The 19,922-nt window shown below is 39.0% G+C and overlaps 1 protein-coding gene across 8 annotated transcripts in view; it reads left to right on the top strand.

The window, feature by feature from the left end:
• MTERF1 (mitochondrial transcription termination factor 1) overlaps positions 1-19,922 on the top strand; it is a 204,873-nt gene that overhangs the window by 943 nt on the left and 184,008 nt on the right. For 3 of the 8 annotated variants that reach the window (XR_013442745.1, XR_013442744.1, XR_013442747.1), the window contains one exon: positions 14,036-14,181. Coding sequence is in view for 3 of the 8 variants with exons in the window: in XM_078059246.1 (XP_077915372.1) it covers positions 4,391-5,558 (1,168 nt within the window). In the remaining 5 variants the exon portion in view is untranslated. Of the gene's footprint in view, positions 1-715; positions 888-927; positions 3,023-4,390; positions 7,940-14,035; positions 14,182-19,922 lie in introns of those variants that run through there. The other 5 variants (XM_078059246.1, XM_078059247.1, XR_013442748.1 and 2 more) reach the window with 4 other exon arrangements.

Below are 19,922 nucleotides of genomic sequence, written 5' to 3'. Positions count from 1 at the left end.
AGAAGACCAACTGGAATGTAGTACCCTGGGACAGTGATTAGCCATCTCCATTAAAAGTCCCTTTATCAAGCGAATTGTGCAGCAGAGAAGAAGGAAATCCTCTTTTGTTCCTCAGGCCTTACAAGTTATGAGTACAGAGGTTTTCAGTGTATTTGTTAATTTTGGAATTTAGTCCTTGGAATAATGGTTTTGGTTAATTAAAGAGTGAATTGAAAGATTTAAATAAATTAGGGAATATTATTTTTGAAATTTGTAGATTGAGACAGTTGATACTTTTTGCATTAGGCTGCTTATGTACTTATTACCTTGCTAGATGTTATAGGAATGTTTTGAATGTTGATCAGGTGCTTAACTTTTTTTGTATTGAAAACTGAAAAATTGATAAAGGTCACATATTTCCCAGTACTTTTTGCACCCCTAAGCCAATTTAATTTGTTCTTAATTTATCTGGTTGCAAAATAACATGTTTATTAAATAGTATCACAGTATTTCAGGAACAGTACATGGCCCCCATTAATCTCTCAGAGAAAACTCTTACTGCCTTTTTACCTTCTTTTTATGTCCCCCCCCTTATATAAGTGATATTATTTTATCTGTACTGTTATGTGGTTTGCCACTTAGAATATCTTGGATATCTTTCCATTGTGTTAGATATGCCTCTTTTTATTTTTTTTTATTTTTATTTTTTTAAAGATTTTATTTATTTATTTGACAGAGAAAGACAGTGAGAGAGGGAACACAAGCAGGGGGAGTGGGAGAGGGAGAAGCAGGCTTCCTGCGGAGATCATGGATCCCAGGACCCTGAGATCATGACCTGAGCCGAAGGCAGACGCTTAACGACTGAGCCACCCAGGCGCCCCAGATATGCCTCTTTTTAAAAAAATCAGGTTGTATAGTATTAATATTACATAGATGTATCACAATTTATGAATCATTCTGTTGGTGGATTTCTTTTCTGCTATAGCAAATAATGTTAGGATAGTCATCCTTTTTAATAACAAATGTGTATTGTCCTTTTATTTCTTTTGGATAATTTTAAAGAAGTGAAAATGCTGGTTAAAGGATATGGTGGATGGTGCCATATTCCCTTCCAACAGTGGTATTTGAGAATTTCCTGCATTTCCTCACATGCTCATCAACAGACCGCAAGCGAGAGAGAGCAGGAGGAGAGGGGAGGGGCGGTGGGAGAAGGAGAAGCAGACTCCCCACTGCGCAGGGAGCCTGACACAGGGCTTGATCCCAGGACCCTGGGATCGTGACCTGAGCCGAAGGCAGACGCTTAAACTGACTGAGGCACCCTCGTACCCCTGGTTTTAGATTTTTTAGTAATAAGTGATAAATGATTCACTTCAGCAGTATTTGTTAAGTTAAAGATTTGTGGGAAGGTAGTATTTGAATGAGACCTTGTACTATGGATAGATATGGGAGGATGGGCCTTTCTGAAAGAATAGCTTCCACAAAGGCAAGAAGACAAAAATGGGCAAGAATGTTTAGAATTTGAGGTTTGAGAGGCAATAATGCCTCGTGTTGTGAGGTTGTAGAATAGAGCAGATAGCTAGGAAGGTAGTTGGAATGGTGTGGTGAGAGTTTTGAAGGTGAGTGTGAAGATTTTGCTTTCTAGGGGAGAGCTATAGAGGTCTTTAATCAGGGAATAAGGGATGTAATCACTTCTTTGTTTTACAGGTATACTATGGTGGCAGTTTTTCATGACTGATGTTAGAGAAGCAGGTTAGGTGGCTGTTATAGTCTGGGCGAGGGAGAAGAGCAAAGAGTAGAGATGCTAACGAAGATACTGAAGAAGCTGAATCTACATGATTTAATGACTTTGGGGTTGAGGAAGAGGAAGAAAGTAATCACTTTTAGATTTTTATCATGAGTGACTATTATGATCAAGTGGTAGTGATTCTATTCATCAGAAGAGGGCTAGTTTGGGGGCTGGGAAAGATGTTCAGTTTGGTTTTAGACATGTTAATTCATGTGGAAGATATTTCCGCAGCGAGTGAATTATACATAAGACATAGATTCAGGAGAAACCTTAATAGATTTATGACTCCTTTGTTAAGAAATTTGGCATATATTTTCACTCTTAGTCTGTTATTAGTACAATTCCTTTTGAACTTTCTGTGGCTTGCTCAGCCTGTTTGTCATGGTGCTAATCATCTCAAGAGTTTGTTGTCTAGAGTAGTTGTCTTCAGACTTTTGATTGTGTACACTCTCAGTAAAAAAGGTTTTATACATGTACCTCCAATGTATATTTACTTACTAATTATATACATGTTTTACAGTACTATTGTACATATAAAACACATAAAATGGAATTTTTAAAAGGCTAAGACAGATATAAATTAGAGTGTCACTGCTTGCTTCCTATATCCCATTGGATCATCTTTCACCCCTATTCCCAAAGCACAGGTCTTACCTACCACTGTCAGTGTTATGTACCGTTATCCAGTAGAGGTCACCCTTGCGTATCTGGAAGAGAGAACAGATTGTTGAGCTGTGCAAGTAGAGCCTTCATTCTGTAGTTAGAATGAGGATCTTATTTTTCAGTTTCTAAATTCATGCATTTTTGGAAGAAGATGTAGTTAAAGAGTAGTATGTGGAATTATGGAGAAATACAGAATAGTGAACTCAGAGTATGGGGCAATCTAAAATGTGCTGCTGTTTGATGTTTATTTTGTGAGTGTCTTGCATTTTTGTTTGAATATTATTTGATTCTATAGTTTGGGAATCTTTTTTTAATTCTTTGAAGATCTGTAGATTACCTGAGATATCGGAGAGTTCCCTGCCTGTAGGCATACTCTTAAATTCTTGTTATACTGGTGTAATTAAGGGATGGGTGGCTGGCTCAATCGGTGGAGCGTGTGACTCTTGATCTTGGGGTTGGGAGTTCGAGACCCACGTTGGGTGTAGAGATTACTTAAAAATAAAATCTTAGAAAAAAATAGTGTAGGGCAGACACAGAGAGGCTTTCTTTGATACCGATCTTGAAAGCAGTATCTCAAGCCCAGAGATATTAGTGGTGAGTTGGAACCATCTATTTCTATTTTTTTTTATTTTTTAAGATTTTATTCATTTATTTGTCAGAGAGAGAGAGAGCACAAGCAGGGGGAGCTGCAGGCGGAGGGAGAGGCAGGCTCCGATTAAGCCACCCAGACGCCCCTATTTTATGTTTAATTGGAGAGGTGAGAAGGGAAATGCTTCCTTTAAGTGATAAGAGCCCATTGTTAGAAATTAAGAACTAAGTTTGTCACAGCTATATAGTCTAAAGAGGAAAAAGTACAATTAAAAAATATATGTGTTTTATGACTCAGACCACAATTAAGGAACATAAATCATCTGACAAATTGAATAACAGAAGAAAATTTTTCTGTTGCTTTCCTGATAAAGTATTTCCTATAAATGCAGATACTTATTTTAGTAGGTACCTATGGTTATTATCATATATAAATTCATACATTTTGGGCCCCGTTTCTAAATGATTAGGAAAATGAGTTATTGAGGTTTTAGTCACTTGCCTGAAGTTATGTGTTGTGAAACAGATGCAGAGAGCCCTGGGTTCATCTTTTATAATGTGGCAGGGTAGAGGAGGATGGTGAAAGTAACTCTTCATTGTTTATGTGCTCTCAGCACAGTTCCACTGTGTGGATTAAATAGCGCAACTAGATCATTTTGAAGATAAAAATTGGTTTGGAGTAGCTGGGTTACAACCCAGGGGGTAATAGGGTAAACTGAAGGACATGGAGATTGAGATTGGGAACTGTTGACCAGAGGTCTATATAAAGCTAAGAATTAAGACTAATGATAGCATGGGTTTAAAGAGAACCATGAGTCTAGAAAAAGGTGTTTAAGGTGGAAATTAGATAGTCTGAAGTGTTGATTTTCAAGGCTATATTTAGAGTTTGAGGAACCAGGAAAAGGGAATAGGGGCAAAGTAGTCTGGTAGCTAAGGCCAGAGGCAAGGCCAGAGATCTGGGAAGTTGGAAGACAAAGTAGAATTGAAAGCATTGGTTAGTAGGAATAAGCCAGAGGTTTGAAAACTAGGAGGATGAAGCAGAAGTAGGGAGGGTCAACTGGTTTTGGGTAGCAAACATAGGCAAGTCCAAATATAAAGAGCAAGATAAAGGCGGGAATAGCTGTGGATCAGTGATGATGCTTATAATGCTTTTCTTCACATTAAGAATGGAAGCAGCCCCAGGCCCACAGATAATCAGAAGCAGTGAACTAGAGAGTGGGAGTGCGGTGGTTGAATTGTTACTGCAGCACCTGGAGAGCTGGAGCTATACATATTTTCTTACAGAAATGACCATGATGCTTATAGGACCTTAATATGGTTTTTAGCTGTTTAACACATGCATTTGTATAATATTATGTATGTTGTTTTACACAGCGTTCCAAAAGGTTTGGGATACCTGACGATTATGGCACCAAGAAACTTCTTGTCTATGAGAAGTAACTTTCTCTTTGGTTCAAGATGTTGGATGATCCGATTTTCAGCAGAAATCCTCCTTAAAACAGTTTCATTTAGGCTTTTTAGAGTGAAGTGTGGTAATGCAGACAGGGAGTCTTTGGAGAATGAAGAATTACTGAATAACTTACTTAAAATGGGAGTAGACGTTGACATGGCGAAAAAACGACAGCCTGGAGTTTTTAATAGGACGGGAACTAAAGAGCAGGACCTGAAGATGTTCCTTCTGTCCAAAGGAGCTAGCAAAGAAGTGATTGCTAGCATTATATCAAGATATCCACGAGCCATAACACGCACACCTGAAAGTCTTTCAGAACGGTGGGATCTGTGGAGAAGAATTATGACATCAGACCTTGAAATTATAAATATTTTGCAACGTTCTCCCGAATCTTTTTTTCGGTCCAATAATAACCTAAACTTAGAGAATAATATAAAGTTCCTCTATTCATTTGGATTGACCCATAAATGCCTTTGTCGATTATTGACCAATGCTCCACGTACCTTCTCCAACAGTCTAGATCTGAATAAACAGATGATTGAATTTTTGCAAGAAGTCTTTTTGTCTTTGGGTCACAATAAGCCCAGAGATTTTGTTAGGAAGATAATTTTAAAAAACCCTTTCATCTTAATTCAGAGTACCAAACGGGTAAAAACTAACATTGAGTTTTTACAGTCAACTTTCAACTTGAATGGTGAGAAGCTGCTTGTTCTGCTCTCTGGTCCAGGAGCTAAAATTCTAGACCTTTCCAATGACTATGTCAACAGAAACTATACAAATATCAAAGAGAAGCTGTTTTTTCTTGGGTGTACTAAAGAAGAGATACACAAGTTTATTTTACGCTATCCAGATGTGATATTCTTGGGAGAGAAAAAGTTTAATGATAAAATAGACTGCCTCATAGAAGAAAAATTTAGCATATCACAAATAATTGAAAATCCTCGGATTTTGGATTCAAGCATAAATACTTTAAAAAATCGAATCAAAGAATTGGTAAATGCTGGCTATAACTTCAGTACATCAAACATCGCTCTTTTATCTTGGAGTCAAAAAAGATATAATGCTAAATTGAAAAAGTTAAACATTGAATAGAACATTGTTCTGGGAAATTAAAAAGTGTCAGTCTTAACAATGTAGTGATACTTGATTTTGAATTTGGGCCTTTCAAAAAGGAGAATTTTGGTTTCTTAACCATATATACATACATAACGATCCTTTGGATATTTTATTTTAAAGGTTCGTAAAAACTCATGGTCAGTATGTTCCGTATAGTCTTCCCAGCTAGCTACCTTTTCTCTAGTTCGAATTAGTACAGCATCCGGTTGTATGCTACAGGCTGTGACTGTCATATGAACAGTAGTTCCTGAGTGCCAGGGTGGAACAATATGTAGAAAGAAAGTACAAAATAAGTTTTTATGGTTTTTGTTCAGATTAAAAAATCAACAGATTCATTTGGACAGTTCTGTTTCCTCTTGGGGTCTTGAATTGCAATTGATTTTTCCTGTTATAGCCACATATCTAATTGTGGTTCATCTTCAAAATAGAATGCCAGTAAAAATCTGACAAACCAAAAAGGAGGGCTTTTCATCTCAAGTTCTGCATTCTTCATTTAAACCATTAGTATGTTCCCCTTTCCCTCCAAGGTAGGCTCAGTTTACTGTGGGTATATCCTGATTTCTTTAAAGACAATGGCAACTATGATGGGCAGAAAAATGGCCACCCAAAGATGTCAGTGTCTTAATTCCCAGAATCTGAATGTGTGCTGTCACTGGAAGAGGATTTTGCAGATGTAATTAAGTCAAGGACCTTACGACAGGGAGATTATCCCAGATTATCTGTGTGGGCCCAGTGTTATCATATGGGTCCTTAAAATGGAAAAGGGATGCGATGTAAGGACTTGACCCTATTTACTGGCTTTGAAGGAGGAAGGGACCATGAACCGAGGAATGCAGGTAGCCTCTAAGAAAATGGGAAAGGCAAGGAAACATTCTCCCCCTGGTGCCCCCAGAAAGCAACACAGCCCTGCTGGGACCTTGAATTTAGCCCACTGAAACTTGTCAAACTTCTGACCTACAGAACCATAAGAGAATAAATTTGTGTTGTATTAAGCCACTGAATATGTGACAATTTGTTACAGCAGCAAATAGATGAATATAGCAACTAAATAGTGATTAGTTGCATTATAGGTGGAGGAGTCACAATATATGGTTCTTTTAGTATATCTGTGTTTTTCCTCTTTTTTTTTTAATTACCTGTTTTATCTGCATACCTTTCTGGAATGACTAGCAAGTTGTTTGTAAAGACCTCTAAATGTGTAAAAAAATGAAATGTAAGTAATAAAATCTAAATAAAGGAATATTTTTACTTAGTGTAGTTTTAAGAAATGGTTATAGTTTCTGTATATATTTTTTAAAGATTTTATTTATTTATCTGACAGAGACACAGCGAAAGAAGGAACACAAGCAGGAGGAGTGGGAGAGGGAGAAGTAAGCTTCCCGCTGAGCAGGGAGCCCGATGCGGGGCTTGATCCCAGTACCCTGGGATCATGACCTGAGCCTAAGGCAGATGCTTAACCGAGCCACCCAGGCGCCCCTAGTTTTATATTTAATGGGCATTTTATCTAATATAAATAAAGAACAAGGAATTTGTAGATGCACCGACTTAAAAAATGACAAATGAGATGATGTCTGTATTTTGAAGACATTCATGATCTAGCTCTGATATAAACTGAAAGAGAAATGACAAATTATAAGACCTTAATTACTTCCAGTTGTTTTCCAGAGATTTTTGTTTCCTAGATGTAGATTTTGAATTAAATAACGGTGCTAAACCTTTGAAGACATTTCCTAAATGATGCCTCAAAAAAACTTTCTCCTGCCACTGATAGAAACAAAATGCCTGTTTTTTCAAGGCCATTTGATGTCAGTGATACTTAAACTTATTGCCAGTACACTATTTGATGGCAAGCATGGCATGGTTAAGAAAACATTGGCTTTAGAGAGAGACTTCTTTGGAGTGATATATCTGGGCATCATTCCTGACCAGCTCTGTATGTGTAAATATTTCAATTTCACTGAACTTGTTTTCTCATCTGTAAGATTAAAAATTGACCTTGCAGAGTTGGCAAAGATCAGATAACATAGAGTCTATAAGTCTTTTTGTAGGTAGTAACTGTTCATTGACAGCTATAATAAAGTTACAGTATTTTACAAAACAGCTTTATTGATACATAATTTACATATAACTCACCAAATTATTCAATTCAACATACTATTTTTTAATTCATAGAGCTGTATAATCATCACAATCTAATTTTAGGATATGTGTTTGCTCCCTAAAAGAAGCCCTTTGTCCATTTGCAGTAAATTCCCATTGTCCTCCCCCTTCCCTAGCCCTAAGCAACCAATGATCTATTTTTTCTCTCTCTAAATTTGTTTATTCTGGACATTTCAAATAAATGGAGTCATACGATATGTGTTTTATTTTGTGACTGTCTTCTTTCACTTAGCATAATATTTTCAAGTTTTGTCCATGTAGCACATATCAGTATGGTGGTATTATTGGGAGTAAATATTATTGTTAACCAAGTATTAGTTCCCTACATATTCTGAATTTTATGGGAGTATTTTCTGAGTCATTTTTTTGGAATCTAACACGTTTTTAAGGAACTTGAGGGAGGTGGGTAGCAGAGGAGATAAAAGATTATTTGGCATCACGACTGGACAGCTACATGCAAAAGAATGAAAGTGGGCCACTTTCTTACACCATATACAAAAATAAACTCAAAATAGATTAAAGACCTAAATGTGAAATCTGAAACCATTAACTCTTGGAAGAAATCATAAGCAGTAATCTCTTGGGTATCAGCCTCAGCAACGTATTTATGCATATGTCTCCTCAGGCAAGGAAAACAAAAGCAAAAATAAACTATTGGGACTACACCCAAATAAAAAGCTTTTGCACAGCAAAGGAAACCATCAACAAAACAAAAAGGCAACCTCGTGAATGGGAGAGAGATTTGCAAGTGATATATCTGGTAAGGGGTTAATATTCAAAACATATAAGGAACTTAATACAACTCAACACCCAAAAAATAAAACAATCCGATTAAAAAATGGGCACACCACCTGAATAGACATTTTTCCAAAGAAGACCTACCGATAGCCAACAGATAACATGAAAAGATGCTTGGGCGCCTGGGTGGCTCAGTCGTTAAGCATCTGCCTTCGGCTCAGGTCATGATCCCGGGGTCCTGGGATCAAGCCCCGCATCGGGCTCCCTGCTCAGCGAGAAGCCTGCTTCTCCCTCTCCCACTCGCCCTGCTTGTGTTCCCTCTCGCTGTGCCTCTCTGTCAAACAAATAAAATCTTTAAAAAAAAAAAAAAAACATGAAAAGATGCTCAACATCACTAATCATTAGAGAAATGCAAATTAAAGCCACAATGAGATACCACCTTTCACCAGTCAGAATGGCTGGTATCAAAAAGACAAGTGTTGGTGAGGACATGGAGAAAAGGGAATCCTCGTGCATTGTTGGTGGGAATATAAATTGGTGTAACCACTGTGGAAAACAGTATGGAAGTTCCTCAGAAAATTAGAGATATAGTCAGTAATATTCTATAACATTGTATGGTGACCATACTTACCACAGTGAACATTGAGTAATGTATAAATTTGTTGAATCCTTGTTGTACATCTGAAACAAATATAACATTGTATGTTCATTATACTTCAATTAAAAAAACAGTGTTGATGGAGAGGAAAAAGGGGTTATTTGTCATGAGGATTATACCTATATATACTGATATGCTACCTCTAGGATCAGCATATCTGTTGAGTTGGGGTGGATGGGGGAGCAAGCGTAATTTTAAGTGTTAAGCTTTACATCCAGAAATTATTGACAATCCCTTCTCCAGTATTTGCTGTATTCTCTTCATGTTTATGGTAAATATAAAGGAACATAAAAAAAGATGGGACCCCAGGCATATATAGAGAGGTGTATGTGTATATATATATATCATATATGCTGATCCTTAACGGCCATTATTATACCTGAGATGGCAGTAGGTGATAGAGCAGCAACAGCTGTGGCCAATGAGAAGTGGGATGCACAGCAGTACAACATAGCACATCTTTGGAAGGTTGGGGAGGGACAACTTTGTAGCAACAAATGGATAATGCCTGTCAGGCAAGATTAACATGTCATACTTTTAAGGTTTGAGTGAGGGAGAGTCAATTCTTCTTTTAAAATTTTATAAATTATAAAAATTATATGAATTTAAAAAATTACAAAATTTTAAGTAATATTTTTTCATGAGTAAAAATAAAATCCATGTTTGTAATGGGAAAAAATGGAAAAGAAGTGAATCACAAAAAAGAAGAACTATAATCTTATCTCCCAGAGATAATTGATTAGCATTTTGGTGACTTTTCTTGTGTGTTTTTTTTTTTCTTCCCCAGAATATATCCAGGAGTAGGTATGTGGCATATATATTCGAATTGAGATAAAACTACATTTTTTTTTTTTAAGATTTTATTTATTTATTTGACAGAGACACAGCAAGAGAAGGAACACAAGCAGGGGGAGTGGGAGAGGGAGAAGCAGGCTTCCCGCTGAGCAGGGAGCCCAGTGCGGGGCTCGATCCCAGGACCCCGGGATCATGACCTGAGCCGAAGGCAGACACTTAATGACTAAGCCACCCAGGCGCCCCTGAACTACGTATTTTTTTTAAAGATTTTATTTATTTATTGACAGAGAGACACAGTGAGAGGGAACACAAACAGGGGGAATGGGAGAGGGAGAAGCAGTCTTCCCGCTGAGCAGGGAGCCTGATGCAGGGCTCGATCCCAGGCTCTTGGGATCATGACCTGAGCCAAAGGCAGATGCTTAATGACTCAGCCACCCAGGCACCCCTCAAACTATGTATTTTATAAATTGCTTTTTAAAAAACCTAATAGATCCTGAATGTATTATTTTTTAGTAATCAATTAATTACAGTCAATTAAGTATTCACCTGTAACAAATTTTAACATTTGCAAGAAATTCTGTCATTTGGATAACCCAGAATTTCTCTAGTCAATCTCTCACTATTAAACAGAGTGAGTAAATTTTAGTATATTACTGAGTTTTTGAAAAGGCCCAAATTAGTTCAGTATTCCATAGCATTATACATATTTTTTTTAACCATTGGTATACTTCATAAGTTGAAATTTTGCTCTAGAAAATGTGAATGTTAAGACTTCTGCATTTTGCTGTTCTCCAAATGTCAGATGTATCTGCAAAACTTCCTTTTTTAGGGGTGCCTGGGTGGCTCAGTCGTTAAGCGTCTGCCTTCGGCTCAGGTCATGATCCCAGGGTCCTGGGATCGAGCCCCGCATCGGGCTCCCCGCTCTGCGGGAGGCCTGCTTCTCCCTCTCCCATTCCCCCTGCTTGTGTTCTCTCTCTCGCTGTCTCTCTCTCTCAAATAAATAAATAAAATCTTAAAAAAAAAAACAACTTCCTTTTTTAAATGGAAAGTATTTGTGCATTCTAAATTAATGGTGTAAACGTGAGGACTTTCAAATAACTGCAGGAATTAGGACAACAGCAAAGATTAAAGAAGAATTAGTTTCTTCATGAACTTAGCAGGAAGGAATAAAAAATCAGTAGTATTTATAACAGTTCATCATTATTAAACCAATTATTTCTCCCCTTAAATCATATACTTCCTAAGGCCTGGGTAGGTACATGGTCTGTGGCTAAAGATCCAATAGTATGGCTTTCATGTGATAAACTACATTATTGGCTCCTTCCCTGTGCACCATAATACTCCACACATTACACCGATAGTACGATTTAGTGGAGATCTGTTGATGGCAGAATTCTAGCCATAGTCTTTAATAGGCAGTTGTTACACAGTCCAGGAAGAACTTGGCACAAGCAAGGTAGGATAGCAGGACTGTTTATTAGAGAGATTTTGGGAAGAGATCAAAGCAGAAGGCTGGTTGCCCAACACTGGGGAGGGAAGAGTTGAGCTGTGACTCATACTCATCATGGTCCTCTAGGGATCATCTCTGGAGGCACAAGGTCTGGGGTTTGATTGGCCACCTGGTGCTTGGGAGATGGGTGCCCTAAATTAGCCAAGAGGTCCTTGGACTGAGGCTGTTCATTCATTCCTTAGTTTATGCCTTGTTGACTCAGGAACCTGTAACAGGACAGCTGCAGTAGGATCAGTTTTGGGGTGTTGAGGAAGGCACTCATGGTAAATGTTATATCAAGCCATCTGTATCTTCTTGCTCATTTTCATGTTTCTGGTATCCCCCTAATGACGGTCTTGCATCTTCACTTTCTTCTGGTCTCTTCAAGATAGTTGATGTCTACCCTTTTGATTTCACACTTTTCTCCCTCCATTCACAAAGGTTTTAAATACAAGGAAAAAAACAAATTGTGTATAGAATTTCTTTTTTAGCCTTTTGACTAATTTCTGAGTGGAATTTGGTAGAGAGAAGACATTTGATAGAATCCCATTTTCTGTCTCAGTTTCACTATTAATCAGACAGATATTTGGAATTTGTTTTTCCTTAATAGCAATATTGTGTGAAGATTAATGAGCTTATGTTCATGAACTACTTTGTGTTAATTGTGAAAAATTTTAATGATTGATAGTTCTTCCATATCCATTTTTAATATCCCATTGCCACCTTCACAGCTGTCAAGATACCTTCAATTTATGCCTACAATCATTATCTTCTTTTTATTTTACAATGGAAATGAATTTATTCTCTGAGAATACAGAATCACTATAAAAGCCTTCAAACAGTACACTGAAACAAAGTCCCAGCTAGCCTATTTATCATGCACTTGAGGAAATATCCTTTTATTCTTAGTTCACAAAGAGGTTTGTTTATTTTTTTAAATCAGAGATGAATGACAATTTTTGAAAAAAATTTAAAAATCAACTCTTCAATCCATTAATGAATGACATCAGTTGATTTCTTCATGTTACCCTTTGTTTTATGGAAATAAAACCTATGCCATATTCAATTTACTGATATTTGACTTAGGAATTTTCATTAGTATTCACAAGGGAAGTGGTCTACACGTTTCCTGTCCCTCTCACCTTGTTATTATGAAAGTTTTCATGGGTAGTTTCTTTGTGTTTTAGGGGGAGGGAGGTTAACCCTTTGTCAGGCTTTTGGATCAGGATTGTGCCAGCCTCATAAATTACTTTGGAAGCTTATTACTATTTTTTGCCTATGCTTTGGAACCATTTGCAAATGGTGGGCGCTACCTATCCCTTAAAGATTGGCAGAACTTGCCTGTAAAATCAGCTAGGACTGGTATCTTGTTCGTGATAGATCCTTGACAACAATGGAAAGTTGCTGTGGAGGCTTATCTAAAGGCTTTCGACCATTATCTTTTTAGTAGATATCAGTATAAAGTTCTTGCTTGTCCTGGTTAATGCATTTTGCTTTGAATTCTCTCTCTTTTTTTTTAAAGATTTTATTTATTTGAGATAGAGAGCAAGAGCACAAGCAGGGGGAGAGGCAGAGGGAGAGGGAGAAGCAGGCTCCCAGATGAGCAGGAATTCTGACATGGGGGCTTGATCCTAGGCCCCTGAGATCATGACCTGAGCTGAAGGCAGACGCTTAATAGACTGAGCCACCCAGGCGCCCCCATTTTGGTTTGAATTCTACATTGATAGTAACATTGTCTGCTTTATGTCTATACAAAGACTTTGTACATACATGTTCTTAACCAAAACCTGGAAGCAACCCAATATCCATCAACAGGTGAATGGAAAAATAAATTGTGATATATTCATGCAGTGAGCTACTACTCAGCAACATACAAAAAAAATGAACTATTAATACATGTAACAACCTGGGTGGATCTTAGTTATGTGGAATGAAAGAAGCCAGAGAGGCGCCTGGGTGGCTCAGTTGGTTGAGTGTCCAACCCTTGATCTCATCTGCGGTCTTGATCTCAGGGTTGTGAGTTTAAGCCCCACATTTAAAAAAAAAAAAAAAATGAAGCCAGACACAAACACACACAAATGTACAATATGTATGATTACATTTATGTAAAATTGTAGAAAATGCTCACTAATCTGTAGTGACAGAAAGTAAGTCCTTTGTTGTCTGGGATGGCGGTAGGGTGGAGTGGGGAAAACCATGAAGGAGGCATTACCAAGGGGCAGAGACTTTTGGGGGGTGATGTATTTTCTTTCATTATAGTGACGGTTCTAAGTCAATATGTATCAAACTGTATATTTTAAGTGTGTGCAGCTTAGTATACTTCAATTATTCCTCAGTAAAGTTGAATGATTTATCCATTCAACATTGTCTTAAAGTGCAATCTTTATCTGATACTAAATTCCTGTGCTCTACTGACCAAATGTATTTGACTTTATATTTCTATATTGATATCAAGAATCGGGGTGCCTGGCTGCCTCAGTCAGCAGAGCCTATGACTGTTGATCTTGGGGTCATGAGTTTGAGCCCCACGTTGGGCATAAAGATTACTTAAAAACAAACAAAAAACCTCCTAAAACAAACAAAAGAATTAAACAGCATCTCTTTTTGGTAAAGGTATTGAGAGACCTGGGAAGACACCTGGAAAAAAAAATATGGATGGATTCATTCTCATGCACCAGGATAAACTCCAAGCGGAGCAGTAATGAGCCCTGCACCGCTCAACCCCTGCCTTGGCCTTCCACCTCACGACCGACACTCAGGTGGGGCTATGGCACATGGTAGGCTCTGGCACTAATACCAGCATCTTTTTTTCTTTTTTTGAATTGAAGTATAGTTGACACACAATGCTATATTAGTTTCAGTTATACAACATAATGATTCGACTGCTCATTACAAGTGTAGCTTCCATCTATCATGCAATACCAGCATCTTTTTATTCTAGAGGGCTTCTTGGCTCTCCCCCACCCCCACCCGGGCTAGAATTTATCAAGAGGGCAGCTGCCCCCTGTTTTTTCTTGCTCTTCCATGGGTACAGATAAAGTTAGACTTCAGCTTTCTTCCACAAGAGCCAGGCTTCTGATGAAGTCCTATGCCCCCTGGAGAACTGCTGTGTTTCTTTGATTACTAACCTGATTGCATGTACTCTCTTGGCAGCCATACACAGCACAAATGCACCCAAGTGAGAGGCATTCCTTCCTTTTTGCTTTCCTGAGGTTGGGGAATACTGATTGTCAGTGGCACTTTGAATATTTACTAAAGTGTCTATAGCAAAATTAGTGCACTTAGATCAGCATTATCCTGCTCTGCACATTTAAATGTATCTCTCAGATCTGCTCAGCTTCCTCAGCATGCCTGTGTATCCTGACCAAAGCCACAGGACTGCACTTCATGGAAGGACAGTACACACGGCAGCAGCTTACTGATTTAGCTAAATGTGATCAATGATTCACAGAACGAAAGTTTGACTTAGTGTGTATGATGAATAACTGATAAACAATTAAAAAATCGGAGGGGGAGACGAACCATGAGAGACTATGGACTCTGAGAAACAAACTGAGGGTTCTAGAGGGGAGGGGGGTGGGGGGATGGGTTAGCCCAGTGATGGGTATTAAAGAGGGCATGTTCTGCATGGAGCACTGGGTGTTATACGCAAATGATGAATCATGGAACACTACATCAAAAACTAATGATGTAATGTATGGTGATTAACATAATAAAAAATAGGATCAAAGGCAGGCCAGATAAGGAATAAAGTCACAAAGAATTAACATGTAAAAAAAATTGTATAAGTTACATAGTTAAGTAATAAGTCAAAGTAACTAATGGTAAAAGAATTACCATTTGGTCCTAATCACCCTGGGTTTACTTGTGCACAGAACTTCATGAATTGCCGGGGGAACTGTAGATAGAGGTTGGCTACACGGTTTCCTAAAGTCAGCTAGGTGTAAGTCTGGCTGATAATTCAAACTGAGTAAAGAATCCTTTAAAAACCAAAAAAGAGTTGGTAGGGTACCATTTTATCTGGAGGTTCTGTCAGCCTCAAGATGGAAGAAAATAAACCGATAACTCTTGGATACAGTTTTTTCCCCCTCATCGTTTACTGTCTGTTTAAAGAATGCAAGAGCAGTTTCACTTGAATTAAACACATACTACTGTTTAATTGTCTCAGACAGTTCTGAAATGATATACTTAGGGTACTTTTGGCATTTCTAATTAGGTTTGAAACTGTCTTGTCTGTTACATAACCTTAGTGCTTAAAAATATTCTATAGCAATAATGCAATATATGTTAAGAAAGAAAAAAAGAAGAAGAAGAATGTAGCAGGAGGGGAAGAATGAAGGGGGGGAAATCGGAGGGGGAGAAGAACCATGAGAGACGATGGACTCTGAAAAACAAACTGAGGGTTCTAGAGGGGAGGGGGGTGGGAGGATGGGTTAGCCTGGTGATGGGTATTGAGGAGGGCACGTTCTGCATGGAGCACTGGGTGTTATGCACAAACAATGAATCATGGAACACTATATCTAAAACTAATGATGTAATGTATGGGGATTAACATAACAATAAAAAAATTTAAATAAAAAAATGCAAAAGAAAAAAAAAATTCTGTAGCAATATCTTTGCACTTATTCAGTTACTACTGCCAGATCTTCCCCTTGACTTAAATTTTATCTGTAAAGCAATTTTTGTTATGTGTCTGGACACAAACCCCAGCATAAGACAGCATGGTCTCCACATCATTGCAGTTGATCCAATTACTTTGTTAACTTTTTCATTCATATGGGGGCTTGAAGAGGATTTTTAAAAAAATTAAGATCTTGGAAAAGATGGCGGAGGAGTAGGGGACCCTATTTCAACTGGTACCTGGAATTGAGCTGGATATCTACCAGACCACTCTGAGCACCCACGAAACCAGCCTGAGATGTAAGAAAATAGATCTGGATCTCTACAAACAGAATATTGTGGGCGGTTGGTTTCAAGATATGAAGCGGGGAGCCGTGATTCCGCAGGCAGATATCAGAGGATAAACAGCAGCGGGAGGGAGCCTGGCCATGGGGATCCTACACCGCCGGTGAGCGACAGCCTCGCTTGCTGGGGATGGTAGCAGCGGGGAAAGGACTTTAGGGCAGCTCCCGGGGCGGAAACCCGGAGTGGCGGGGTCCCGTGTGTGAACTGGGAGCTGCTGGCGGTTTTAGAAGCACAAAGGGCAGAGACATGCCCCGACCTGGAGGCAGGACTGGGGCCGCTGCGGAGGGGCGCACAACCCAGGACGCTACAGTTTATAGCAGCACGGACAGAAACGGAGACGGTGTGGCCTGGAGAGCTCACTGAAGAACAGACTGAGGTCTCTCTGCTCTGAGGCAGAGGGTTGGAAATGGTCTCTTCTGCTCTGACTCGCGGAAGAGACGCGGAAAGCCGCCAGGGAAAGCCGCCAGAGAACAAAAGCCCCCCAAAATTGATTCCCACTGAGCCCATCCCCCACTACAGGGGAGCAGGGCAGCTCTGCCCAAACAGGGTTGCCTGAGTAACAGCGCGGCAGGCCCATCCCCCAGAAGACAGGCTGGGAAAACAAGAGGCCAGCTACCCTAAGGTCCCAAGAAAACAGGTACATCTTGCTTGGGTTCTGGTCAATAATTTGGACTCTATACATTCCCTTAACCACCCATCAACAGAATGACTAGGAGGAGGAACCCCCAAAATAGAAAAGACTCAGAGATTATGACTTACGCCGCAGATTTACAAATGGATGCAGATATAACCAAGATGTTGGAGACGGAATTCAGGCTAGCAATTGTGAAGACAATAGCTAGAATGGAGAAATCGATTAATGGCAACATAGAGTCTCTAAGGGCAGAAATGAAAGCTGAATTGGTAGAACTTAAAAATGCTATCAATGAGATCCAATCTAATCTAGATAATCTAACAGGTAAAGGTAAGGGAGTCAGGGAAAAACAACTCAGAATCCATGAAAATAGAATCAGAGAAATAAGTGACACCATGAAGTGTTCCAATGTCAGAATAATGGGAATCCCGGAGGGAGTGGAGAGAGAGAGAGGACTAGAAGATGTATTTGAGCAAATCGTAGCTGAGAACTTCCCTAATCTGGGGAATGAAACAAACATTCGCATCCTAGAGGCAGAGAGGACCCCTCCCAAGATCAAGGAAAACAGGCCAACACCCCGGCATGTAATAGTAAAACTTGCAAATCTTAGAACCAAGGAGGAGCGCCTGGGTGGCTCAGTCGGTTAAGTGGCTGCCTTCGGCTCAGGTCATGATTCCAGGGTCCTGGGATCGAGCCCCACATCAGGCTCCTTCCTCAGTGGGGAACCTGTTTCTCCCTCTCCCTCTGCCTGCTGCTCTGTCTACTTGTGTTCCCTTTCTCTCTCTGTGTCAAATAAATAAATAAAATCTTTAAAAAAAAAAAAAAAAAAAAGAACCAAGGAAACCATCTTAAGGGCAGTTAGGGGGAAGAAATTTCTTATGTACAGAGGGAGGAACATCAGAATAACGTCAGACCTATCCACAGAGACCTGGCAAGCCAGAAAGGCCTGGTAGACATATTCAGGGTACTAAATGAGAAGAACATGCAGCCAAGAACACTTTATCCGGCAAGACTGTCATTTAGAATGGATGGAGAGATGCAGAGCTTCCACGACCGGCAGAAACTGAAAGAATATGTGACCACTAAGCCGGCCCTGCAAGAAATGTTAAGGGGGGTTCTATAAAAGGAGAAAGACCCCAAGAGTGATCTACAACAGAAATTTACTAGGGACAATCTATAAAAAAAATGTCTTCACAGGCAACATGATGACAATTAATGCATACCTTTCAATAATCACTCTCAATGTGAATGGCCTAAATGCTCCCGTAAAACAGTACAGGGTTGCAGATTGGATAAAAAGACAGGACCCATCCATATGCTACCTACAAGAGACTCATTTTGAACCTAAAGATATATCCAGACTGAAAGTGAAGGGATGGAGATCCATCTTCCATGCCAGCGGACCTCAAAAGAAAGCTGGGGTAGCAATTCTTATATCAGACAAATTAGATTTTAAACTAAAGTCTGTAATTAGAGACACAGAAGGACACTATAGCATTCTTAAAGGGTCTATCCAACAAGAAGATCTAACAATTGTAAATATCTATGCCCCCAACATGGGAGCAGCCATCTACATAAGCCAACTGTTAACCAAAATAAAGAGTCATATTGATAACAATATGTCAATTGTAAGGAGACCTCAATACTCCACTCTCAGCAATGGACAGATCATCTAAGCAGAAAATCAACAAGGAAACAAGAGCTTTGAATGATACATTGGACCAGATGGACCTCATAGATATATACAGAACATTCCACCCTAAAACAACAGAATACTCATTCTTTTTGAGTGCATATGGAACTTTCTCCAGAATAGACCACATACTGGGTCACAAATCAGGTCTCAACCAATACCAAAAGACTGAGATTATTTCCTGCATATTCTCAGACCACAATGCTTTAAAACTGGAACTCAATCACAAGAAAAAATTTGGCAGAAATTCAAACACTTGGAAGCTAAAGACCACTCTGCTCAAGAATGTTTGGGTCAATCAGGAAATCAAAGAAGAACTTAAACAATTCATGGAAATCAATGAGAACAAAAACACATCAGTCCAAAACCTATGGGATACTGCAAAGGCGGTCCTAAGGGGGAAATACATAGCCATCCAAGCCTCACTCAAAAAAACAGAAAAATCCCGAATTCACCAACTAACTCTACACCTTAAAGAACTAGAGAAAAAGCAACCAACGACGCCTAAGCCACGCACTAGAAGAGAAATAATTAAGATTAGAGCAGAGATCAATGAATTAGAAACCAGAAACACAGTAGATCAGGTCAACGAAACTAGACGTTGGTTCTTTGAAAGAATTAATAAGATCGATAAACCACTGGCCAGACTTATCCAAAAGAAAAGAGAAAGGACCCAAATTAATAAAATTATGAATGAAAGGGGAGAGATCACGACTAACACCAAGGAAATAGAAACAATTATTAGAAATTATTATCAACAACTATAGGCCAATAAACTGAGCAATCTGGATGAAATGGAGGCCTTCCTGGAAACCTATAAGCTGCCAAGACTGAAACAGGAAGAAATTGACAACCTGAATAGGCCAATAACCAGTAACGAGATTGAAGCAGTGACCAAAAACCTCCCAGAAAACAAGAGTCCAGGGCCTGATGGATTCCCTGGGGAATTCTACCAAACATTCAAAGAAGAAATAATACCTATTCTACTGAAGCTGTTTCAAAAAATAGAAACAGAAGGAAAACTTCCAAACTCATTCTATGAGGCCAGCGTTACCTTAATCCCCAAACCAGGCAAAGACCCCATCAAAAAGGAGAATTTCAGACCGATATCCCTGATGAATATGGATTCCAAAATCCTCAACAAAATCCTAGCTAATAGGATCCAACAATACATTAAAAGGATCATCCACCATGACCAAGTGGGATTT

Source organism: Halichoerus grypus, chromosome 12 (genome assembly GCF_964656455.1).
Source record: "Halichoerus grypus chromosome 12, mHalGry1.hap1.1, whole genome shotgun sequence".
NCBI classification, from domain to species: domain Eukaryota; kingdom Metazoa; phylum Chordata; class Mammalia; order Carnivora; family Phocidae; genus Halichoerus; species Halichoerus grypus.
This window is presented reverse-complemented; position numbering and strand designations above follow the sequence as displayed.